Source organism: Nanorana parkeri, unplaced genomic scaffold (genome assembly GCF_000935625.1).
Source record: "Nanorana parkeri isolate BGI_ZX_2015 unplaced genomic scaffold, ASM93562v1 scaffold240, whole genome shotgun sequence".
NCBI classification, from domain to species: Eukaryota; Metazoa; Chordata; class Amphibia; order Anura; family Dicroglossidae; genus Nanorana; species Nanorana parkeri.
Window position 1 is genome coordinate 496,712 of NW_017306508.1, and position 26,899 is coordinate 523,610.

The 26,899-nt window shown below is 42.3% G+C and overlaps 1 protein-coding gene across 1 annotated transcript in view; it reads right to left on the reverse strand.

The window, feature by feature from the left end:
• Positions 1–26,899, reverse strand: part of DNAH14 (dynein axonemal heavy chain 14) — a 188,228-nt gene that overhangs the window by 21,957 nt on the left and 139,372 nt on the right. Inside the window, 18 exon segments of the mRNA XM_018556494.1 lie at positions 54–110; positions 987–1,152; positions 1,888–2,306; positions 3,303–3,547; positions 5,384–5,505; positions 8,454–8,684; positions 8,946–9,161; positions 9,910–10,050; positions 11,429–11,524; positions 12,805–12,936; positions 14,853–15,012; positions 15,794–15,888; positions 16,413–16,538; positions 16,677–16,785; positions 19,432–19,613; positions 22,343–22,534; positions 23,747–23,908; positions 25,483–25,680. Of these exon segments, the coding sequence (XP_018411996.1) occupies positions 54–110; positions 987–1,152; positions 1,888–2,306; positions 3,303–3,547; positions 5,384–5,505; positions 8,454–8,684; positions 8,946–9,161; positions 9,910–10,050; positions 11,429–11,524; positions 12,805–12,936; positions 14,853–15,012; positions 15,794–15,888; positions 16,413–16,538; positions 16,677–16,785; positions 19,432–19,613; positions 22,343–22,534; positions 23,747–23,908; positions 25,483–25,680 (3,049 nt within the window).

Below are 26,899 nucleotides of genomic sequence, written 5' to 3' on the forward strand. Positions count from 1 at the left end.
CTCAGGCATGTGTTGGGTCAGTGACTTATTAATCCAGCTTTTCTCTTCATAGGGGCACACGTCATGCCTGTCCCTTATCCCTGTCTTACTATTCTCACTGGAATTTGAGCCTTTGGCTGCTCCAATTAGCACATTCTAACAGAGGGTGGCCTTATCCGAGGCTCACAAAGAATCAAGATCATACTATATGAGGATGACACCCTGAAGTCTTTAGCGGGTACACATACCTCTCTCTCCAATGCCATACCTATAATTGAGAACTTCGGGTGTTATTCAGGTTTGTTAATAAACTGGATCTAGTAAACCCTTTTAACAGGCCCTATGCTTTAGCTGATTCACTATCGCATATTGTGTTAGCATTTTAAAACTTGGGAATAGATATTTCTAGAAATATCACAGAATACTTCTCAACTTTTCCCCCCATTCATCTCCCGCAGCTTGTGATGTTATAGCAGAAGAAAATGTAGACAGTGCCAGTCATGATATATTATTCCAGAAAGAGACAAAGTGTTTTGGGGTTCCAAGGGCTTCATCAGGGCTTGGGGATGACGGAAAGGACTGAGGACTGGGCAATTGTAGATGGGGTGTTTCAAGTACAATAGAGAGATGCATGTGCACCTATACAACAACCCACCCAACCAGGACTCCAGCAATACTGAAAAAACAGTGCTGATCACCTCCACTATATACCTCCTTATAACAGGAAGGGAAATCTTCCAATGGGGACACCTGTTCTAGTTACAACTGTTTTATGAGGCTATTTCTGCTCATGTTACAGAGGTTTCCTCTCACCTGTTGCGTTTCTGAGGGGGTTTAAACATTCCCTTCACTGTCCAAAAATAAAAATATTTTGGATAGAGATACACTTTATGTTGTTAGTGTGGAGTTTTGCCTTTAGATGGAAGGTCATGTAAGGAGTGGTAGATATGTGAAAAGACAAAGATATGAGATTCTGGTACCGCCGTCTCCTGGGGAGTCCTTCCTGCCCATGAAGTTGGTCAGCAGCACCGAATTCAAGAAGAAATTCCACTCGGCATGTGGTAGGAACCCCAGAGGACCCGGAAGATCCTCGCTGCCATTCCTCATAATGTTCACTGCCAGCAGGAAGGAGAAGCAGAGCTTGTGTTCTGTGAAGAGGGACGATGATACAATCTACAGGAAAACAAAAAGGTTTAGAAATCTCTTAGCTGCAGCCACTGAATTTCTGACTCTTGTATATCTTTATTAAACACATTTACAGTATATGTGTCTTCTTTCTGACAGACTTTAGGTTGGAAGGCAGGAAAGTGAAATACCAAAATTTGCCGGTTTAACCAATTACCTGCCTTGTTTTCCTATACCTGAACAGGCTCTTCATGTATTCATTGTGCATAGCAGAAGTGTTTAAAATATGCTCATTGCCTCATGTAACACAGATGTGTTTAATGACTGCAGCTCAGCCTGTTAAAGTGTATCCATGGTCAAACCAAAGAAAAAATATAGTATAGTATATATAGTATTTCTATCCCACTCCTAATAATCATATGCATCTAGAACAGGGGCAAGCAACTCCGGCCCTCCAGCTGCGCTTTAACTACAAATCCCAACATGCCTCTGCCTCTGGATGCCATGCCTGTAACTATCAGTCTTGCAATGCCTCATGGTACTTTTAGTTCCACAACAGCTGGAAGGCCGCAATTGCCCACTCCTGATCGAGAAGTATGTAAACGTACTTACTGAAGATGCTCACAGGATGTACTTCCTCAATGCACTGTAAATATGCACTTTCTTATGTCACAATCTCCTTTAAGTCTGATTAGGTTCTTATTATACAGACCGTCACCAAAGAATACATTCTCCAGGATTGGACACACCTAACAAGCACTACAATAATAGCCACATGATTACCTTGTAGACATTTCTGGTCAGAGTATCACAAATGTTGTGGAGGTGCCTTTCAATGTCCTGTCTTTCCTTATCCTCGGCTTCCTTCTCTATAGTCTTCTGTCTGCTCAGTGGGCGGATGGTGCCGGAAGACGACATTAAAGAGACGTGAGTTTGGTTGGTCTTTAAAACATCCATAGATTCCACAAACACCTTGTGGAACCAGTGCAGGGAGAACTGGTACATGTAGTTGAGATGAACAAGGTCGGCCACTATGAAGTACAGCACGGCCCCTCTACTGGCTACAGGTAGGTAGATACCACGGGCTGCGTCAATGGTTTCCTCTGTTTTCCCAGAAGCTTTCATTCTCTCCATAATGTCTTTAGAAGTCAGTTTGGATTTCTGTAGAGTGTCAATGAGGTCCTCGTCATCAAGCAGGTGTCCTAGATAAATGATTACATGGTAATACTACAATGGCCAGTATTTTGATATGTAGACATAAGGTTCCAGACACATATAAAAGGAAGGCCAAAAGCTGTAGAAGGCAGCTGAAAGCATAAGCTGTCGGCACATACCATTTGTTCAGGTTTTGCCCCACCAGCACTGCCTGGAGCCCTTCCAAAGTGGCTATCAAAGTCTGAATTTGAAAAGCTAAAAACACATCCCATCCCCTCACATGACAGTCCTTGCCCCTGCTGATGGTTGCTTAGGCATTGGGCATTGCTTTGTTGGATCAGGGCATGGAGTGTGCCTAAAACACTATGGGAAAATAGAGATAATTTAGGGCAGGTTCAGGCAACACTGGGGGAACAAAACCTGAATTGAAAGGTACCATCAGCTGTTAGTTTAGTTTTTTTGTAGTTCCTGTGGTTTCATTCAAAGCAAAAATATTTTACAATAAAACCCTGCTGCCTGGACATAACTATAGAAGTCTACAAGCTCAACCCATATGCCAGTCTGACAAAAAAAAAGAAAAAGCCCTGAATCTTCTTGGTAATGTCAAAGCTTCCTGCCACCTTCAACTTATTCCTAATATTGCTATTGGCCTATCACTATGGGCTGCCTCACTGGGCAATAGGAATGTGCAGGCAGGAGGAAGTGTTGGAGCTTTCCACATCAGAACGACCAGGACCAGAAGTAGCAATGAAGCTTGGAGGGTGAGAGAAATATCTTCTGGCACCTCTACGTCAGTTAACTCGCCAACATGTTTTTTGGATGGTGATAGAAAATCAGAGCACCTAAAAGAAGCCTACACAAATAATGGAAGGTCATTCAAACTCCATGAAGATACTCGCCTAGTGACAAATGATTGCTGGACCAGAGTACTACAATTACTGATAACCATGCTGCCTATGGACTGGTAGACAAATGTAGCAGATCTATTTACTATAGGAATAATTTTTTCAATTTAAAAAAAACGCCCCCATCGACCACCTTACCTTCTGTTTTCTGCAGTAAAGTGAGCGAGCGTTCCTCCAGCTCTCGCAGCGTGCACAGATCAGAAGATATATTTTCCAGTAACTGGTTCCTCTGCAGCTCCAGATGGGGCTGCTCATGTGTCACCACACTGGACAAGAGCTGGTCCTGCAACCCTTTAAAAGTTACTGTGAAGCTGATCACGGTCACCATGATACAAACAGCAGGCAGGAAGTGAGGGCTGGGGTTCTGGGTGGACATGTAGAGCCTTAAACAAGACAATATAAATATGCTGTCAATATACATGATCACAATCATAAGATTTTTACATTTATCTTCATGGAATCCATTGATGGACACAGGAATTCAGAAACAGTTGGGTTATACTACTGCCTATGTAAGGTTGGGACACTGACAAACAGAAAAAAATGTAAGCCAGCCCCTGTATAACTCCTACACTACCCAGCATGCCTCGGTTTTGTGAAAAAACGGATGAGAGGTGAGGAGTCAACAGACTCCAAGAACAAGATTTTACAGTAAGCACAAAAACAGTGACAACGCTGAAGCTCCATACATACAGTACGATGAGTGAGCGTTGTCACACAAGGACAGGAAGTGTGTTATTGGCAGGATCACCAGGAGCAAATATTGAAACAAATCCTGAAAAAAAGAAAACGAATGCAGCCACCACATCTGAGTACTGGTAAACTGTTATATATTACATTTTTGTTTTTTGGTCTAGATATGTTTTGACTTGAACATAACCCATAAGAATAACCATAAACTTCAGGTAAAATGTATGCTATCACATCGATAAACACTAGCACTGTGATACAGCATTAGTACTATCACACACTGAAAAGGTCATGTGCCAAAAACAAATTAATGGAACAAATGAATTACCACCAATATACAAAGCACCACATTTTCTGCACCAAAATACCTACACCAATAAAATAACATTATGTTATATGACTGTTATGGACCCTGTGGTAACATCCTGTGCCGCTGGCCCTTGCTAGTGAAACGTAGTGTTATGTAGAAAGATGAGGGTGAGATAAACATAGTACTATAATTTAAGGAGACGCTGCTACCACACCATTCAGGTCAACAACAATCTAACCATAAGGTTACATGTGCATTTAATGTATTTTAAGTATGTAATTTATCTGTACATACTATTGTGTAGACATCCTTGAAACTGCTGCTGGATACCGCCATCTTGGATGTGATATCAGCAGCCCCGGCAGACTCAGAGCTGTCACTCAAGTGACATTCTGTAGTACTCCCCTTCGCTCCTCCCCTGCCAGCTGCATAAGGTTAAGGCTGGGCACACACCTTACAACCATCGCAAGACTTTTGTCTTGCGATGGTTGAAAGGTAATTAAAAAACCGTACGATCTGCCTATCTTGGACAGGCAGATCGTACTTGCGATGATCGCAAGCCACGCCCCTCTGAGGGGCGGGCTTCCGATGACCGCAATGCCGAACGGGCAGTGTGCGCTTGCGCACACCGGCCCGCCTGGCTTTTATCTTACGAACATGCTACACACCCGCCGAACATCGCATGATGCTCGGTGGGTTTTCGAACATGTTCCTAAGATAAAAGTCGTGCGACCTTACAGTAGCAGAGGTCGCACGGCTTCCACACACCTTACGATAATCGTACGATCGCGGGATTTCCCGCGATTATCGTAGGATTATCGCAAGGTGTGTGGGCACCTTAAGTGGGGATGTGAGGGGAGTCCTAGAAGAGATGAGGGCTATGGCAGCAGGAGGGAGGGAGCTGTGATGGGGTATTGTCCTTGCTTGCAAGTTCAGAGGCACATTACAAGTCAATAAAAATGATTTATGGGAGGCAAAAACACTGCATGTAAGCTTTTAAAATACTCGATTTTATTGCACTTTTACCAGGAATTCCTTAAGTTAATTAGGTTCAGCTAACTTTGAGCCACTTTGGGGATTATCAGTGCCCATATCCCATTCAACCGCAGTCTGGATGCAATACCAAATATCACCTTCAAGCTGCGGTAGAGAGCCTGCCACAGGTCATGACAGAGAGGAGCTCCAGAATCCTTTATCTAATTACAAAATAACATCTTACCTAAAATTCTGGTTGTACTCAATTTCAGAATCACCAAGTCGTATATAATCTTGTCCAGCCCGACTGTGGATTTCTTTTCCCAAAACTGGCTTTAAACCTGGGTCCAAATCTTCTGAAACATCCTAATAAGACAGGACCGAATAGGTGAGCTGTGTCTGAATACTAGGAATGGTATCTATATATAATGCTACTAACTACAATTGTAACAGCAATAACAAAAAAATAAAAATAATTATAATACCAACAATGGTTTGAACTGAAAGTCCAGTCCCAGACTTTTTCTTTGAGCCCAAGAAGTGAGGGAGATGTCTCAATAACTTTTTTTGTCTCAATAACTACCATCACTGGGACAGGAAGTGAGGAAAAATCTCTTCAATGTAGACAAAGACACTTTTTTTTAACAAACGTACAACATCAAAGACTTTGATGTCATATGTTTGCAGTCTATGTTTGTTGGGATGTGGTGCTATGATGTATTTGCGTCGGTATATCATTTGAGTATCTTTTTTTTTATAGTAAGGTACTAACTGGGAAGATTCCTCAAACTCCATGCCCTGGTGACAATGGTCATGTAGGTAGGAAGAAAAGGGAAATTTCCTCAGTTGGGACCCAGACAGCTAACCTCAAAGTTGTGGATTTCACATTCAGGGGATCTACCCAATTTCATTAAACAAAAATGGCTGGAGTTACACTTTGATATACATTTTAAAGTGTACCTAAAGTAAAAACTTTTTAGATAGATTGGTATGGGGGTAGAACACCTGTGAGATTTTTCTTACTGTCTGTATTCATGTTATGAAGATTTGCCTTCTCTATTTGTCCTCATTGTCGCTGAGATTGAAACTGACAAGCAATCAAAAATTTTGAGTTGGTACCAGAACAGGAATAGAGAGTAAATCTTCCGTGAGAACAGGGTGTCACCCGGAGTGGAGGCCGGGTGACACCCCGCCGTGACGTCATCGCGCATGCGCGGTCATCTAATTGACGCCTGCCATCTTAGTGATGGATGCCAAAAGAGAGAGGAGGGGACGTTCACCCAGCGGGATGAGGTATGCCGCCGGGTCCCCTCACTGTCGGGCTCTCAGCCCATGACTGAGTGCCTGACTTTTTAGAGGGGGTGACACCAAAATAACTGTAGCCCCGCACCCTGCTTGTGACGCCACTGCGTGGGAAACTTGTTTTATGGACAACTAAAAAGGGAATCCCCCTCACCTTGGATAGATTTCTCCTCACTTTCTGTTGCGGTTATAGGACAGGAAATGAAGGGAAATCTCCCCAAATGGACACAGATGACAAAAAAGAAAACATGACAGAGGGGTTTTAATCCTTCCCTATGTTATCCAAAATAAATTGAATAAAGAGTTTGTGTTTTATATACATTATACTGTACAGGAAACAATGATTTACTATTCTAATAATGTTATAATATTAAGATTTAACATGGAGCTTAGTGACCTTATAACTGAACACTACTACAGATCATTACCATCTAAAGTAAATTCCAGCAACTTTAATCTTTTACAGGGAGAACATTATTCCTGACAATACAATAATTGTCTATTTTGTTTGGGTTTTTTATTGTTAATATATAAGTTTATTTCTATGGATTCATTTTGATTGATGTATTTCAATAGTAAAATGTCTTCCATCATAAAGCATGTTCTATGCTTTGTTCTGATAACTGCTATATATGCGGTCATATATTAGATGAAGACATGGCAGACATAAACAGAGACAGATATTTTCAGAAACAGGCGGCCAAAGACACTCTGAGAATGGCAGACATAGTCAAGGTTTAAAGAAGAACTTCAGGAATTTAAAAAACGTACCCTTGCAGTGGAGCTACCTCCAAACCACAAGGGTTAAGTGCCCGGATTGTCTGGGTGGCTCAAACAAAGCAGATATAAACACCTCTCTTCCCCTCCGCTCCGGCTGTGGAGTGTCCCTCGGCGTCCCCACATCTAATCCAAATCAATGGACCTGCATTGGACGTGTTGCTGTTACCAGTCCCTAGCCCGGGAGAGAAGAGGCTGCGGGAACCAGTCTAGCAACCCCATGGGACTGAGGATCAGGGTATATCTGAGTATATCTTCTTTACTGAACTCTTGCAGTGCGGGGGTAGCTTTTTAAATTCTTCTTTAAGTGTATATAAACCCTAACAATTAACTTATCTTATTTGCTCCCTTCTGATCTCTTAAAAATACCATTAAAGAGTTTCAAATATCTGTTCGATTAGTGCACCTATTGCAAAAAATACCTTATGATCCTGCCTGGAACCCTGTGAGTTTCACACTTTCTATGCTCTCAGCCTGGCCAGGTTCTCCTCTATAGACTACCAAACAAACACTTCCACCTTATGATATTGAGAAAAGGAGAGTGGGAGGTGTTTTGCAGACCTGTCTTAGGATGACAACTCTGCTCCTCCTCAGATACAGTAAACTGAGTGAGCGATGTCACTCTAGGACAAAAAGTGTTACTGGCAGGACCACCAGATGAAAAGAAATAAAAAAAACATGAACGCTATTGCAGCCACCACATCTAAGGGCTGTACACTTTAATATATTACATTTTTGCTTAGGTTTACCACTTTAAGTGGTGTCATACACCTGACTGTGCTGTGTGGTGGAGATGTGTAAACCTAAGCTGTGAATTAACAGAAATAGAGTCTTTAAATGTAATTCTCCCACCTTTAGGGACCCTCAATTTAGTTACATTGTCCAGGTTGTATCATTTTAAAAATCTGATGTCAGAGCTGATTAAAGTGAACCTGTTATGACAGTAACATGGAGACTGCCATTTCTGACTGGTTTTTAAAGACTCCAGGGCTGCCGTTCTGATCCTGGCTTCACTGTCTAATCAGTCATTGGCTCAGGACAAGCATGCAGCCAGTAATATATATACGGCAGGAACTCCCATTTTGTGATCCTCTTCCAGGTTAGTGACTTATGGGTAGTGACGGTAGATCAGGATGACACATCCTGGAGCCAAGTCAGCAATGGCACAGGTTCCCTTTAACTGGGACACATGTAGACACTCCATGGAAGTGGTGTATTATACATTCATAGAACACCTGTAAAAGTATGGGTTCCCCAAGGCGTATGGCATTTTCCAAGGTCTTCATATATCCAGGGTCGGAGACCAGAACCTGGCGCAGTTTGTCGCCTTCCATCTGGCAAATCCACTTATGGGCCTGATCGTGGGGATCAATGAGAAGAGGCCAACGCCGACCATTTTTCACCAATATGGCATTCTCCGTGGAGTATGGGTCTGGGGGTAACCCTTCACTCTGCCACCTCCACACCTACCAGAGACAGAGAGACAGAATGGGAAATAATGTCACAGCACTAACCAAATGAGGGCCTTAGGCATTGTATGATAATTTGACAAAATAAATATACCTATATACTGTACAGTACAAAACGATAGTGTGTGTACTTTTGCATGAAAAAATTGATATCTGTGGAATCCCTTTATAAAGTAAGATTGCAGTGTATCTGCTGCAGAACCCCCATGAATGATATTTATTTACACACAGAGGATACATGTAGCGGGGGTACCTTACCTCACTCTTCCCTGCCATGGCTCTAATGACAGAATAATCCTCTGACACCGGTATCTTGTAGTTTCTGCAGAATCCCAACCACTGCTCAACCAGCTGTGCCCGATACTCAGATGTAAACACACCACAATACACGATGAATGCGGCTGAAACCAGGACATCACCAACAATACCGTCCAATCGCAGGTCCAACCTGTCCACTGACTCTTTCCAGCGTACCTGTGTGAGGAAGCAGTACTGTCATCAGGACTAGAACATAGCCTTACTGATGGCTTTAAAGAGAACATATATGGGAAGGGCTCATTTCTAAAAGCACTGTGATGTCATTTACAAATGTGCTCTGCACTCTGCTGGCTGCTGAACTTTTGAGGTTCCATTTTTATATTATTAATATGGTATATCCTAGAATCTGTTACCTGCCTATTATTATCTATATATAAATATATATGTATACTGTATATAATGACATTTATACATTTATAGTGATTTGTCATTTTGTAGCCCTGATGAAGGAGGCAAGGCTTAGCCCCTGAAAACTGTTGGCTTTGTATACACTTTTCATCTCATTTTACATTGGAATAAACTTATATCTGGTTTACAAAATTGCAGTGTGACAATTCTGTTCTAAATTCACTCATTCCAGTCTCAGCCCAGGATGACCTACTTGTGTGTGCAGAAACTGCACATCAGTACCACCACGGAATGGTAATAGAGAAAAGCTCCAGGGATCCAACAACAACTATCCACTCTTACAAAAAAAAAAAAGACTGACAGGGATTTTAACCAATACTACTCTATGTAATACTGACATTTGTTGGCTACTTTAGGCTAAATAAGAGAGAAATATAGATCTATAATAATGCACACTCCCAAAGGTAAGTGTTCTATAATAGGTGAGCTGAGACAATAGGGCTTGTTTGAGCACAGTTGTGACTGGTTCTCTTCAAACAATAGTTCTGCACAGCACCTTCTCCTCCTCCAGAGCGGTGATGAGCACGGAAGCCCTCTCCAGACGTTTGGTGGTGAGTTGTTTCCTGTACGCCAGCTGGTCTTTCTCTGCCACGCTGTCATTGTACTGTTTCTGCAGTCGCTGCTGATGTTCTTCAACCTATAAAGCACAGTCATAACACATTTATATATGCATAGGTGAACACCTGGTTTACCTGTATACATGACAGCCCCATGCAGCCCACACCTTCCAAGACAAGTCAGTAACAGCACCTCCATATTTTTTTTCTTACGACTCATTTTCATTTATATTGCTTCACCCCTTTTGCATGCTTCCTCATTTTTCTGTGACTTTCTGGACCTGTCAACTTCTTAAACAATTTATTGTTTTTCATTCTGCACCTAGATAGCTCTAAGGACCCTTTCACACGAGCATTCCGATCAGGTCTGTCTGTCAGTTTTTTGGGCGGACCGGAAGCCCAATTTTAGTCTATGGGCACCCGGATTTATACGGATGGGTTTCCATTCACATACGGTTACGCCCAACTCCGGCCAGGTCTGTGAAAACTAACGGAACAGTGTTCCATTTCGCCAGACATGATCGTGCTGGTTTGGTGGTACTCTGATTTACTGTACATCCGACTCCCAATAGACCAACACGGGTCCGGTAATTTCAGTTTTTTCCTACATTGCAAAAAGGAGGAAAAAACTGGATGGATACAGATGTCACATCGGTGACATCCATTCCGATCAGCAAGAGATCTGTGCACGAATCCCATCCTGACCGGAACTGAAGGTGCCTGTGTGAAAGGGTTCTTATGTGTACAAATATGACTGCTGAAATCACTGTAATCTGAATATACCTATGTACAGTGCAGCTCAAATATGGCTCAGGATAGAAGATAGGATATCTGTAGATCTAAATCCAAAAACAAAAATTTAATATATTGCAGCTTACCAGTCTTTAGATGCGGTGGCTGCATTAGTATTAATTTTTCAGTCTAAGAACATTTTCAGAAAGTACAGAAAGAAAGCACAAATATCACAGCAATCCACCATGTAATGGAGATGAACAAAGTCATGCTTGTTCGAAGTCCAGTCTGGGTGATGACTGTGGCTCTTTCTATAGATACAGTGGAGTAGACATGAAGGGTCAGGAAGTATTAGACACCTTATCTAATTATTGGTAAGCTGCAATAATATTAATTTTATGTTTAGGAGTTTAGTAATGGTCTCTAGAGGAACTAGGGCAGTGGATGCCGTGGTAGCACTTGCCATAATATGCATAGCATGCATGTACTTTATGGCAGATTTTCCCCTTAGTTTGCACTCTTTCACTGATGACAGCTCCATGCTCTCTGTCACCACCGCTACCATCTTCTCTGCCATTTCATTCGCCTCCAATGTGTTCCTTCTTTAGCTATAACACAGCCTTATTTAGCTGTCTGGAGTTTAGCTGTCTCTCTCTGCACTGACTGAACAGTGCAATGAAGATACATTTATGTAGAGAGTCATGAGGAATAGAGGTAGAGCTTTACCAGGGATAAATTGGCTTGTTTCTGTCTAAGTCTTTCCTGGGCCAGCTTCAGGGCCTCCTGGGCTTCTGCCACATGGTGTTGTTTGGGTATCATCATCTGAAATAAAACAGGACATGTAAAATCCCAGCAAGAAAAACGAGTCATCCAAAGTCATGCACAAAGTTAATTTTGACGTTAGATGCTTAAAGTATTAAACTGGAACTGTAGCAAAAACATTGTTTTATAGTTTGAACACAGTTCAAAGGGGTTATTTACCATGGTTGTATTACTGTCTGTGTCCTTTTAGTGTAGTTGTGCTCAGTTTGCCCCTACTGCATTTTACCAATTCTCAATGGGCCCAAGCTGTGGGACAATAGTGGGGTACAGAAGGGAAGGTCCGAATTATGGGACACCAGTAAGGTGCAGGAGGGCAGGTCCAAGTTATGGGACACCAGTGACGTGCAAGGGGGCAGGTCCAAGTTATGGGACAATGGTGAGGTGCAGGAGAGCAGGTCCAAGTTATGGGACAATGGTGAGGTGCAGAAGGGTAGGTCTAAGTTATAGCACAATGGTGAGGTGCAGGAGGGCAGGTCCAAAATTATGAGACAATATTGACATGCAGGAGGGCAGGTCCAACTTAAGGGAAAATGGTGAGGTGCAGGGGGGCAGGTCCACGTTATGGGACAATATTGACATGCAGGAGGGCAGGTCCAAGTTATGGGATAATACTGAAGTGTGGGAGGATGTGCTCAGGTTATGAGACAACAGTAGGGTAGGAGGATGGGCCCAAGTTATGGAACAACAAGTGTGGTGACCAAACTGGCTATGTTCTCTGGCAGGGTTGCAGGGCTGGATGAACCCAATTACAGACACTAAAATACAGATACAGGGCAAAAGTTAATTTGCATGTAGTGCAACCATGTACAGTATTTAGATACTTGAGTGGAGTTCTGCTTACACTTAAAATCTACTGTCCCACACACCCCCTGCAAGTCTTATACACACTGGGAAATATTACCCAGCAAGCCCCTGAGTTGCTTATCAAACTTTTCTAAGCTGGGTCTACACATTGGGTAGTAGTCTCTCCTTTCAATGTTATGGACAGTTTGTACTCCGTGTGCAGGTGGAGTATGAACTCTTCATAGAATTGAACAGAGATTGCAGGGGGCATCCATGGACCAGGCTCAGAATATATTTAACAATATAAGTGTAAGTGCACCAGTTGATTAATTGATGTACAAATCTTGAAGAAAAGACAGCGGTCCAAGGGTCAAATCCACAATCTCCCAATATTCACGGACAACCTAAATTCTGCCATGAAAGTTGAAGGCTTCCTAAAAAGGAAAGGCATCCATGTACAATGACCAGTTCTTTCCTCTAACTTGTGGCCTACGTACCTTGTGAACTTCATGATAGTGCTCTAGAGCCAGCACCCACTGACACAGAGATCGGCAGGCTGTGGACACTAAACCAACTTTCTGTGGGTTAAAATCTGAGGTGCTCGTATATTTCTTTAAATGATGGAAAACCTGTAAGTAGATAACAGCAAAGCATAAATTACAAGTCACATGAACCACTTCCTTCTGGAGGGGGGCTACTTTTGTTCCCCATGGGCCCTGTGTGTGTGTTGTAAAGTAGTCACCGCTCCAAGCATGCTCCTGTGATAGACTACAATCTCACATTTAGTTTACTCATTTGTATTGAGATTGTAGTCCATCACAGGAGTGAGCTTGGAGTGGTGACTACTTTACAACACACACAGGGACCATGGGGAACAAAAGTAGCCCCCCTCCAGAAGGAAGGACAGTGTCAGCACCAATTCAGAGATCACTGGAGGATCTACAGCCGAGTGATACACAAATAAGATACATTTCTGTTAATAGTTAAAGTACTTGAATGCATTTTTAAGATGTAACTCCTGATTTTAGTGTCACTTTAGCCATGCTAGCTCTTACTTGTTTTCTTACTGTATCAAATATAACCACACTACCTAAAGAGGACCTGAACAAAAAAAGTAAAGGTATGCTAGGTTATAGTAAACAAGGTTAATTGTACCTAAGTAGTACTTGGAAAAATGCAAATTTCCTGTGCCTAAGCACTTCTGTGCCTGAAGCATAATAGCTATATTTTTTCACTGTGAGATCAACTAAGGCATTGCTGCCTCTGACTGCTAAGTCTCACTAGCAGTCTCAACTCCATTACAAAGACGAGAGGCCACCACCTAAAGTTGGTGGAGAAAAAATTCCAGCACAATGGACGAAGAGGGTTCTTTACAGTAAGAGCGGTTAAGGTCTGGAAGTCACTGCCATCGGCAGTGATTTCAGCCACGAGTGTAGATTTGTTCAAGAAACGTTTGGAAAATTTCTTGAGGGACCGTAATATCCAGGGATACCAGTATACCTAATAATGGGATGATGCGTGGACCGATATGGGTTGGACTTGATGGACGTATGTCTTTATTCAACCCCAAATACTATGTAACTATGTAACTATGTAACGAGATTTCGTAATCTCACTGCTGTGCTGCTCACTGTTCTCCTTGCTGGGGAGGAAGCTGTAGCCAAGAAGCTGCAGTGCAATGATCTCCCTGCTTTTGCCTCATTCATTCTATAGATTTATGTTTCCTCCACCTCTCCTACTGCTTCTTGATCATTACCCCACTAGTCATTAGATCACCAGTCATCAGGTGGACAGCTCTGAGGAAGCAAAACTCTGCTTCTACAATGATGACTGCTTCCCTACAGACACAAAGTGCAGAACAAGGCATGCTAAGCCAGTAATTGGGAATAGCTGCAGCAAGCATACAGGCAATACTGGTGACTAGTCCTTTGCCTTCTGCTTGCCTTTTTTGGGAACAGCTTCAAGAGTTAATTTCCTCTAACAACTGCTGACGAAAGACTAAAGCCACAAATGGAGAGCATTGTTTTCAATAGGTCATATGGCTTATAGACTTGTGTTGTTAGAACCAGAGGTAAATTATAATCATTGTGCAGCACTGCAAAGCACGAGGCAGAGACTGACTTTGTAATGAGTAAATATAGCTGCCCCCAAGTATATATATAATACAAACTATACAAGAAACAATATTTTAAAAGCAAACACATTGATGAGATTATTTAAATCAAGCTGATTTAAAAAAAAAAAATTCATAATAAAATTCATAAAATTCATAACCTGCCACCGCCTGTCTAACTTCTGGTTCTTTCAGTATCCATATTAACATAATTCTACATATCATCTACATATAACAATTCAGTATACTGTATATTACTACTTTCAGCCTGGCTCTAGGTCTAGGACTTCTGGGTGATATGAAGGTGTTATTAATTCTTCTTTCATCTCTCTAATCAGCAACAATAATAATAATACATTCAACAAATCTACACTGAACCAATCACTTCTCAATGATTGGTGGACCAGGATGTGGCTTTTAATAAAACAATACCTTCTCCGACACGTGGTCCTTGTCAAGGCTGACCAATCTCTTGAGGAATCCCTGGTCTCCAAGGAGGAGTTTGGCTGTGGCCCAATCAGGTTTCTTCTGCAGAAGCACGCATACAGCGTTCATGACCGTCAGCACCAGGAATGGAGGATTTGTGTACACTCTGCATGATAGTGTTTAACATTTAATCTCAAATACAGCAAGTTGAATGGCTAACCTTGGTTTCAATTAGTGACAATGAGTTTCACATTTGCTATCGGTCACATTTTTCTGATATCTGTTAGTATTTTTAGAAGATTGCTAGCTTATACAAGAGGCCTGGTTAGAACGAGACTGGGAACCTTTGGCATGAGGGGTTAACAAGGCCAACTGGTCCTTTAATGGCAGAAGCAGATTCCTGTGGGCTAAAGAAAGTTTATCTTAATACTGCCACATTTGGCAGACCTGGTGGGTGGTGTTGAAAAGAACATGGTTCATTTGTGACACATCTTTGCCCATTTATATGCTGTATATGTTAAACAAAATGGAAATATAAATGATGAACAACTTTTGGGCTAAACAAGAATGACTGCTGCCTTCTGGAAATGACACTGAGTCACTTAAATAAAATACTATGCAATTATCACAAATATTCTGTAACTGACTACAGTTTCCTCTCTGACTGAGGTCTGAAAGGTGGAAGATCTCCACTCAGGGCCACCAACCCAAATCTTTTATACTTGCCTGGGGTGGAGGGATAAATGCAGTCCTCCCATGACTAGGTGCCAGTTAATGAGAAATAAAACCAAACCACAACTCCAATCAAGAGTTCTGGTTGCACTCTAACTTTGCTTGCTGCATGTTTGCTCCAGTTTAGGGATTCCAAAGACAGCCAGGTAACTCTTTCCAGTCATTACACAATGAATTCCAAGTATATATGTCGCAGCTTTTATGATGTCACTTACTTGACTTCTGAAATGTCAGATTTGTCCAGGGAATCCAGAGCTGACACGGCCTCTGCTAGAGCGGGCAGGACCTCACTAAGCTCTCGTTGGGCTTGCTGCAAAAAAAAAATTTTTTTATTCACTTGCAATGCGTCTTTAAACCTGCAAAAAATTTGACTACTTCAGGAGAAGTCTATTCCCCAGAACAGCCCTCTACTTGCTTACACGTCATAGCCCTCTCCTGGGAATGTATAATTACTGACTGTGCTGGTCTAGCTCCTTCGCCTCTCTCCTCATCTCCATATTTATTTTTTCAATTAGCAGCTGAGGGAGAAGCAAATGGGAATACTATAATTGTCAAATGAGTGACAGCTCTGTGTCTGCTGGAGCTGCTGACATCACCTCCAAGTTGGCAGCACACAGCAGCCCTTCTAGATGTGTACACAAGGGAGGTTTTTGACAGATAAAAACCATGAATAAAATGAACACATAACATTTGGGAAGATTGTTGTTGAAGTAAAGGGTCTGGTAACAGGATCTCACTATATTTCTACTGATAATTCTACTGATAATAACCTTCTTCACCTAAAGTTAAATCCAGCCTTGCTTACAAGACAAACCACGTGAAAAGACCTGTTACCTCGGCATATTCTTGTACAATTCTGGTTTCTTGAGCCATCACCTCTTCTTCCTGCTTTACAATGGCTCGAACTTGTTCCACAACAACCGAGTCTCTCTGAAGTTTAGCCATCAATTCTTCTATTTCCTTAACATCAAAAATATTTACAATGAAAAAAGAATGGTTTGATGTACATCAACTATGGGTGAAGCCAAGGGCCATCAGCTGAGGAGGAACTAGGAGATCCCGGGTGATGTATATAACAAAATGTCACAACAACGTTACCTTTGATTTTTGCTCTATTTGTGGTCCCAGAGCCACCAGCTCATGCTGCATGATCTCAATGGATGAGGAGGCCTCAAGCAGCTTAGACAGCCCAGTATAGAAACGATTTCTAAGAGAAAAATAAATCACTATAACACATACATATACTGACTGGAAGGTTTGAAAGACTGCCTCCTGTCAAGAAGTCTTTATTTGAGAAAAACAACAATCTTCAATTTGCACATGAACAACCGACACAGAACCAAGTAACTTGACGTACGGTATCTAATTAGAGCTCACGCACATGGGCAAATTGGGGCATACAATGTAAAAATGTTAGCTGTTTTTGCATCTGTGCAGCCCAGGTTCTGAGTACAACTGTGCATAGACATGAATGGCTATGCACAGCTGTATGTCGGTATACATGAGTAATAGAGTAAACCCGTGTATAGCATACAGACATATTTCATGAATGCCGAAGTACCAGCATATCTACAAATTAACTGTGGTCTGAGTGTGCATAATTTTAACTATCATGAGTAGCATATGTGCAGTAAAGGGAAGGTGAGGAGGGTTAGATCAGTTATCTCTGTTCATGTATCTTGACCTACACCAGCTATAGGCAACCTTGGGACCTCAGTTGTTTTAGAACTACAAGTACAATGAGGCATTGAAAAACTCTGACAGCCATAGGCATGGCTCAGAGAGGCATGATGGGGTTTTGAAGTTTTAGCATAGTTGGAGTGCCGAGGTTACCTACCCCTCACCTACACCAAAGTGGCAGCAAATGACCAGAGGGCCTATCAGGGTAATACCACTTAAAGGAGAACTATGAGATGAGTGATTTCCACTCACCTCATAGTTCAAGCCGACCTGTGACAATGAGACTGTCACAGGTCGGCTCAGTAGATCGGGAGGTGAGGGAACACATACCGGGTTCGCTCACCTCTTGATCCTGTCACGGCTCTCTGCCGTGACAGGGGGAGGGGCTGGATTCCCCTCTCCCCGCTCCGATCTGCCAGCGCTGACTGGCGGAACGGACGGGGGAGGGGGCGGGTACAGCTGGCTCTGCCTCTAGATAGGCAGAGCCAGCTGTCACTCACGCCGCTGGGCGGATCCCGTCTTCTAAGTCGGGATCCGCTCCGGCTGCGGCGTCTCAGTATACCGCGAGCTGTAGCTCGCGGTATACTGAGCTTAGGGTAACGGGAGGACGCTAGTTTGTGTCCTCCCGTTACCCTAAGGAGAACTATGGGGAAAAACACTGACCCCATAGTTCTCCTTTAACACCAGTGGTAGTCTGAGCTGGGGAGAGCAAACTTTTAAGTACTGCAGGAGTATCAGATGCTTTAAGTGTATGTTTGCAATAAAAAGCATGCAGCTTCACACACCTGGCTGATCCAATATCAGCAACCCTAAGGACCCATTCACACCGGAGTGTTGTGCTATTCGCAGGCTACCATGCATTTAGTGCGCTATTACACAACACACCTAGCGTGCAGAACCATGTGCTAGCTGTGTTGCATTGCCATCGATTTGAATGGCACCCGAACGCACCACCTGGCAGCTGTGCATTTCAGTGCAGAACAACATGCGGTACCGCAATATCGTGTATTGCAGTGAGAAAAAGTAGCACATATACTACTTCTTTACCACTGCGCCGGAGGGCAAGGCATTCTGATATCGCACGTTGCACTACAGCAATTGCATAAACAATTGCAGTTTTGACTAGTTTTCACTTTGTCTTCATCCATAAAGCATCTTTATTATTATAAGAACATGGGATTAAGGGAAAGGACACAGAAATAGTCAACGCAGAACCAATTTTTATCTGCCTGCAAGACAATGGTGATGGCAGCTGTTTTCTATCTAGAACCTTGGTTCTCAACTGATGGGTTGTGACCCAAAAGTAGGTCGCGACCCCGTTTTCAGTGGGTCACCATGTGCCTTCCACTTTTTTAGGTAAGTGGCTCCTCAGCCTCTCCCTAGCACAGCACTGTCACTTCTCACGCCAAGCAGCCATTCAAAATATTATGCCCAGTGTTGAGTGTCAGCTTGAGGTGGGGTTGAGTTATGGCCACGAGGGAACTCCATCCATACATGCATTGCTTACAGCTCCATCTCGTGCCCTATAGAGGTGCCTGGACCTGAGTGACCTCACATTCTGACTCCCGGCACTCCTACAGGGTGCGCAAGGGGGGCTGTACAAGCAATGCACATTTGGATGGAGCTCCATCACAGCACAGCAGCCCACACTGGACCCCAGGCTGAGGATCCACTCCAGTTCTCGTAAGATAGGGAGACTGGGTGGATCTTAAAAAGAAAAAAAAAAGTGTGTATGTGTGTGAGAATGTCTGAGTGTGTGAGATTGTGTCTGTGGCTGTGTGTGTTTGTCAATGTTTTTGAGGGACCGTTCACACTAGTACAGTGCATTAATCACACAGTGCAATTAATGCCCTGTACCATGCAATCACACCTACCACACACCGGAATGCGGGGTACCGCAATGTCATGTATTCCATTGCTGTGCAACTTAGGTCATGACTTAATGACCAAGGACAAATGTGGGTCCTGAGGTTACACAGGTTGAGTACCACTGACCTAGAATACCTGACAAAAAGGTTTATGTAGATGTGGCCACTATACAGAACTAGACTCTCCCTCTCTCCGAAAAAGACCTCACCAAAAACAAGATCAAAAGTAATACCAACACTAATGTGGAGTGGATGGCAGACAGTACACCCAATTATTATTATTACTAGTTAGCAACATCCTTTACCTGTCTGTGGTCACTGTTTCTCTCTTGGTCTGTAGGATGTGTGAGAAGGTGTCTATGAAGCTCAGGTAGCTCTGGGGGGTCACATAATAATGTCTTCTGCTCTCCTTTAAATATTGTTCTGCTTTGCTGGAAACACTTTCGTGAATGGAAACGCAGACCTGAGCGATCCTGTCCTGAAGACCCTGCAGAGGACACCACAAACCTGCTTATCACAAGTGTCACCACTACTGCAGAAGTTCATTTCTTATGGAAAAGGTTAATCAAAGCTAAACTCATGGATAAGCCAAATAGTGTCTAAATATAAGAGGCATGCATGTATTTCTTAGAGGATTGTGTAGTAATTCAGTGTGAAAGTTTGCCTTTGTGAACGAACTTCCTGTAATAAAGACCAGTCGCTTCTGCGCTCTCTTCTTGTGCAGGGTGACTGGTCTTGTCTCCGCCCCTTCCTGTCGTTTCTGCACACAGCCTGTAGTTGGTGAGACCTGCTGGGTCCCTCCCACAGTTCTGTTCTCTGCACAAGTTATATGCAGCACAGTGATGATGTCACCACTACTTTGACAAGGTAACAACTGGGTAAGCAAAGACATTTGGTGCTATTGAGGAATATATTTTTGTTTCTTGTGCCCAGAGTTCAGTTTTAAAGTGAAAATTAATGGGCATCTCTAGCCAAAACCTTTATTTTTTTCAGTTTTGTACAGTATAGAGAAGTGCTAAATCCCTGGCAAGTTTTTATTGCTGGATGAGGGATTGAGATGGTCAGGTCTACCAATATCAAATACAGTGTATGAAAGCCATTTCCTGTTTTAACTCTCCTTCCTGACAGCTGTCACAGGATGCTGATCGAGTGGTGTAGGGAGGAGATCTCAGCCTCCTGTGACAGCACCGGCTATCTCCGCCCCCACACCGCTCTGCCGGACTGTGATAGGTGGCTGAGCGGTGTGGAAGGAGAGACACCAGCTGCTCACAGCGCTCTCCTCTCCCGCACCGCTCGGCTGGCTGTCACTTTCTCTCCTCCCCGCTGGAACACAGAGCAGGGCCCAGCGGGGAGGAAAGAAACCTGGAATGCGCCGATGTATCGGCAGGAAAATAGCACTTTGGGCATTTAGCCAAAAGTGCCATTTTCGGCCGATATGTTTCGGCGGCCGATATATCGGTGCATCCCTAGTTTCAATATATCTGTACCTGTGGATTGGAAGGAACTGTTCTTGGGTATCTATCAGAACATGAATATTCATTTACGAATGGCTCTTACAATTGTATACCAAAGATATTATCCCGTTGAGTACTCACCTTACTTATGTGCGCAACGAATGCAATATTCTAACAATGGAATGTGGGAACATGCAATATGTTTGAATTGAATGTTATGATAACCGAACAATCTTTCCTGTATATTTTTTTGTGATCCAGGATTCTGCATTTGTAAGTATCTATGGTGTTGGTATACATTTATTTGTTTTTATATACATGTGTAAATAAAGAAATTGTTTTAATTACACTGGAATTAGCAAAGCCTACAATCCTAAGCTCTCATCAAGTTTCTTTTAGTACGGGGTTCTAGTATAGCTTTCACTTCATTGTATTTAATTTTTTTTTCAAGAAAAGGTATAATAGAAAAGGTAAGTGTGATTGTGTTTCTCTTTAACAGGTTTTCATTGCTGTCTGTGCCCCTGCTATTTGTCATGGTGACCACTGTCTTTGGAACAGATTGCCACTGGAACAGGCTGTTAGGGGAGATCTTCCAAAGGGGACATCTATTCTGGAGGCAAAAATATAACAGCAGTTTACCATCACTTTGCAGAGATTTCCTATCACTTGCTGTTGTGTATCTAGGACAGGATGTGGAAAGAAATCTCCTCAACTGGACATAGACAACAAAAAAACCCCAAAACAAAACACAGGGAAGTGAATTTATCAAAACAGGAGCAGACAAAATCTGGATCATATCAAAATCCGGATGTGCACAGCAACCAATGAGCTTCTATCTTTCATTTTCAAATCTTCACAGAACCAACTGAAGAGAGAAGCTGATTGGTTGCCATGGGAAACTGCTCCATATTTTTTCTGCTGCAGTTTTGATAAATTCCCCTCAGGATTTTTAACCCTCTTCTAAATAAAACATAAAACAAAAACAAATGTGGGCTTTAGAGATACTTTAAGGCACAATTTGTCTTCATCTGCAGCAATCCTCACTCCTAATTAATGCAACCTACGTTAGGCTCAATTAATAAAGATAAAGCACCAGGATAAAGATACTTATTTTCACAAAAAGTGAAAAAAATATTTTCAGCTGAATCCAGTAAGAATTGAAAATTACAGTCACATGGCTGAAAATAAAGATCATTATACTTTTTGTTACAGCTTTGAGAATTGAGCCTTATTTATATTATTGCTCTGCACCCAGCAGTTGAAACATCGGGCACTAGATCTTGGCCCACTTTTGGGTAATAGTTCCTTCCTATGGATTGTTGCAGTGGTACCACTTTGAAACAAAAGCAATTCTGCTGCTTCTCCCGTGCCTTACATGTGTCCAGGGCCGGTCAGAGGTACCAATTACACGTAACAGTGGAGGTGCCAGACATGGGTTTATACAGGGTGCAAATTTGGCTTCACATTATGTACATGGGGCTAGTTTCTCTTCCAGCAAGAGTTCTGCCTAGCATACGCCGGTGTTTATAAGCCCTAAGATCTCTGCAACTGAGTTCCCAGCTCCTCCCACCTGATGTAGTAAGTGCAAGGAGGTCACCTGGATTCTTTTACATTATGGAGACAGCAGAAGAAAATGAGAGACCAGCATCAGGAGGAAGGGAGAAAACTCTGTGTGGGAGTGAAGGCCAGAGTTGATTGGGATCTTCAACAGGGGAGAAACTGTAGCATGAGTAGCATGAGACAAAAGGATCCGGTAGCGCACCTGGTTGTCTTGCAGCAGATGGTGTTCTGCAATGTAACTGTTGACCACACTGCAGAGGGCCTCTTCTGGCCACTCGTCATACCAGTCGATAGTACAGCAGTTGACCAGAGATGGGTGCGATCGGCAGTGTTCACGGAATGTCTGTCCTGCAGGACTCAGGGCTAGGACCACATGTAGCTTCGAACGGACCCGCTGCAGCCAAGGAGAGATTTTTAAATGTCACATAGTCCTTTAGATGAGTTTAAAAATGAGGAGAGACAAAGCCAAGAAGGACCTAAACTTGCCCATACTACTGCAGATCTGATTAGTGGGCAATCAGGACCCTGTCTGATATTGTCAAATGTGGACATGCAAAAAAGGGGAATAATGGCAAGCAACTCAGTCAGTTTTTATCTGTTGACGTGCACATGGGAAGGAAAAGTATAACTACTATTAAAGCTTTTTTCTAACTTTGGATGGAGTGTAGAAGGCTTAGAACCTCCATCAGTTTTTTTTACTCCTGTTTGTTGGTGTCCCTGTTATGCAGATGTAACATCATTATTTTTCCTGATGTCTCAATATAAATGCAGGAACATAGGACTTCCCGTCCCCTTAAGTGAACTTAAAACAACATCCCAAACTGTCAAAAATAGCAAAAACTCACAGTAATGAAAATACTGAATGCAACGTCCTTTAGGGCATATTCAAATGTTAAAGCTGCTTACAGTGCGTTAATGTGGTATCACATGTTTACGTGCATTGTGTTAGGGCAGCCATTTATTTTGAATGGGTTGCCAATACATCACAACACATTCAAGAATGGTTAGCCACTGTGGAGGCACGTTCACACTACTAAGCACTGCGCCACAACGCAAGTATTTTCATGTGGTGAGGTTCATTGTTTTACCCAGCTTAAGACAAATGGGCTGTATGAACCTCAAATATTTGTTTAAAGCTGCATTTTTCAACAGCGCGCCACAATTCACCAATTTGGTGTGCTGTTACGCAGGAGTGCATTGGAGTGCCATTTAAAATGAACAGCACCACAATGCAATAATAAGCATCTAATTTGATACCTCAAATTGCCGTAATGCACATATTGTACTGCGCTATAAAGCAATGAGCTGGTCTAAACAAATATCAAAATGAACTGCCACAATGCATAGAATTAAATGGACCCTACGTGAACTGACTCAAAAACATAATAAGCTTCATTGAACATCTGGTTCATTAGCGCACTGAAGATCTCTTTAAGCTGTTTTAGTATAACAGATGAGAAATCTTGCAAACAAAAATGTGTAGCGGTAAAGGATAAAAAGGACAAGATGAGATGGATGAGATGGACAATAGAATATCAGGCACTCTTTGTCTATGTATGGCATTGAATCAGCTGATATTCCACCTCTACACAGAGGAGTGATCTACCTGTAAGAAGAAGGTCAGCATAGACTGTGCACTGTCAGACATGTTGGCCTCTGCGGCCTCTGTTCGGAGCTCCACAAAGAGACCATCCAGTTCCTCTTTGTCAAACAGGTGAGGAACTTCTCCCGAATTCAGGATGCTGTCTATATCCTCCAGGAAGGAATCCTGCGCAAAGACAAAGGTAGAATCTATAATATTCCAGTATCTAGTGCCAATCTCTTTGGTTATAAACTGAAGAGCTGATAATGATGTTTTAAAAAAAGGTTCAGATCAAAGAGTAGACACGTGATAAGAAGTGTCTATGTATACCATTGCATCCCATTCAAAATTTCAGCTGTCATTTAGGCAGCTCAAATAGAAATCAAGGCAGAAATCAAGGCTTATCTCAAGCCAAAGCTTTTCAGATAGAGAAGTGTTAAATTTTTTTTGCCATCTGTGTCCCTATGGGGAGATTTTCCTTCACTTCCTGACCCTTAGACACAACAAGAAGTGAGATAAAATCCACTGTAAGAGAGCCGTCACCGGAGCAAGTGTCCCCATTGGAAGATTTTGCCTCAACTCTTGTTCTGATGGCAACAATAACATTTTACATTTCACCTCTTTTCTGTCCCTGTAACAGTGGTCACAAGGATAAATAGGGAGCTTCTCCCCAGTGGGGACATAGACCTCAATGAAAACCTGACAGGGTTCCCAGTCTTTTCCTACATTCCTACAGTCCATTTCCGACTACCCTGCCTATAAGGTCACAACATTGCTGTGTGATTTCACTGTGTAGCAAACAGCGTTGTCACTCATTACAGGAATAGGTGAAATGACAGTTCTATCAGCAGGATCTATAGTTAATAAAACAATATCACAAGTGGGACAAACAAAAAACTGCTGTGTTAATACTAGCAACAGACGGCATCACATATGTTATTATTGACTGTACCCACAGTTCCACTTTACATTGTATGCATAAAAGCTAAAGGTTGTATGCACCACCGGCATTGTTATATGGCTTGTCCCAACCCTTATAACTGTTACTTTTACTAGACAGCTTAGCCTGCATGTTAATGTGGAGAAAAATATACATAGAGGCATGTGAAATGAAAAAGGATTCCATATCCTGAATGCTAGCATTACATTACTTTTAACCCAATACAGTTGGCATAAATAATAGGACATGCACACCCATTGTAAGCATAATTTATCATAGGCAAAAAGATGGGTGCTGGAACAAGATGCTCAAATGCTTAGTAGCTTCACTGATCCAAGGGATTCATCTCACTGCTACTGGTGAGCTGAGAAAATATTGTTTTTTTACATTGTGAGGATAACTTTGGCAGTTGACGAGCTCTTTACTTTGCCTTCATATAGAACATCAGTATGCCAACCATTTTCCTATCATATAGAACAGCAGTATTCCCATTGTTTTAAAGCTCAAATAAATGTAAACTTGGTGGACATTTGTGGTAGCTTATCAGCCATAAATTCTTTTGTACACAAAAGGGGTTATTCACAAAAGGGTGAAGAGTTTGGGGAAGGAAGGAGAAGTGAACAATATAGGACAATATAGCTGACCTGGAAAGTGAGCTAAATTGGAGAATTTTTCCAAATCAGCTATTTTGGCCTAAATTGTTCACTTCTCCTGACTTCTCCAAACTCTTCACCCTTTTGTGAATAACCCCCAAAATGATAAAATATGTCCCTTCAAGAGGATCTGGCTAAACTATATACTTTGGCAGATGACATTTTACCTGAATGATGTCAGAGCCTCTGATGAGGAGTACCACGTTCTTGCTTTGGAGTCCAGCTTCCTTAAATACTTTCTTCAGCTCCTCCCTGAATTCCGCGTGGCTGTAACTCTGCATTATGGACAACCGAAAGAGCTTGCAATCTGATATGTAGCAGGCCAAGGCTGCGCTACTTACTTTCCCTGTTCCGTCAAGTCCGACCTGCACAAACGGATCATCACAGCGTTATATATTATTAAGTTAATGGGGATTATAGATGGAGGTTTTTTAAAAATATAGTACAAGACAAATACACATGTGAAACAGATGCAAAAAAGTGTTTGCCCATAAAGTGTCCTGAGGGAGGGGGGTCAGGTAACAGAAAAAATGTTAGCTTATTGGAGGACTGGACCTAATGTAACAATGCTTAATCAGTGTGGAAGCTTGTGCTCCTTTTGATCTTGACTGGCCATGAGCTTGGCCACAAATACAGTCCGCTTTTAAATCCTAGGTGTACTATCCAGGCACAGCCACACAGTTTGAATTTTCAGCAGGAGGTAAACAATAGCAGTCCATATATTTGCTCACGTGACAGGCATACTCATGCCGAAGTGATATGGGATGTGTAACATGGGTAGCACACACGTCGTTTTCACACATAAGTGCATTTGTATGTGCGTGTACAAGGAGGTGGGGGACTTTGAAAATTTTATTTTTGCTGTTTTAAAAAAAAATTTTTATATGTGGGTTTAATTTTGTTTTTCACTTAATTTTATTGCTATCACATAAGGGGCTAACAAGCCCACTATGCAATAGCAAAGAGGACCTGACAGGATTTTTTTATGGAGACATCAGGGGTCTATTAGGGACCCCAAAGAAGCTGATAAAGCAGAGATCTACTTCATGAGCTTCATCCTCGAGCTACAGGAGCCAGAGAAATTACACATTGAACATAGAGGTGATGTAATACACATTGCTTCCAGGTTCAGTGATCGGAGGGGAGACCAGATGCTGGAAGTATGCTGATCTCCCTCCAGTCAAAGTGAACAGACCCGCCATGCTGGTTCGGCGGCGTCAGAGGGTTAACACACTCCCAAGCACCGCACTCTATAGCCACCGGATCAGTTGTATGTGAACAGCCGGTGGCTATAGAGCCTGGAACTATAGGCCGGTCAGTCTAACATCGGTAGTTTGTAACTAAGAATGAGATCCTAATAGGTTGGACTTGATGGACTAATGTCTTTATTCAACCTCAAATACTATGTAACCATATGTGAACAGCCATTGTCAGCTCTTTAAAACAGTACCAAAATCTTGGTATAACTGCTTCAGGATGCCACAGTTTATTTACGTATGGTGGTCCTGAATCAGTTAAACTTATGCTGTAAACATATGATATTGTATTTTTGGCTTTGTTATTTCAATACCTTTGCTATTTCCC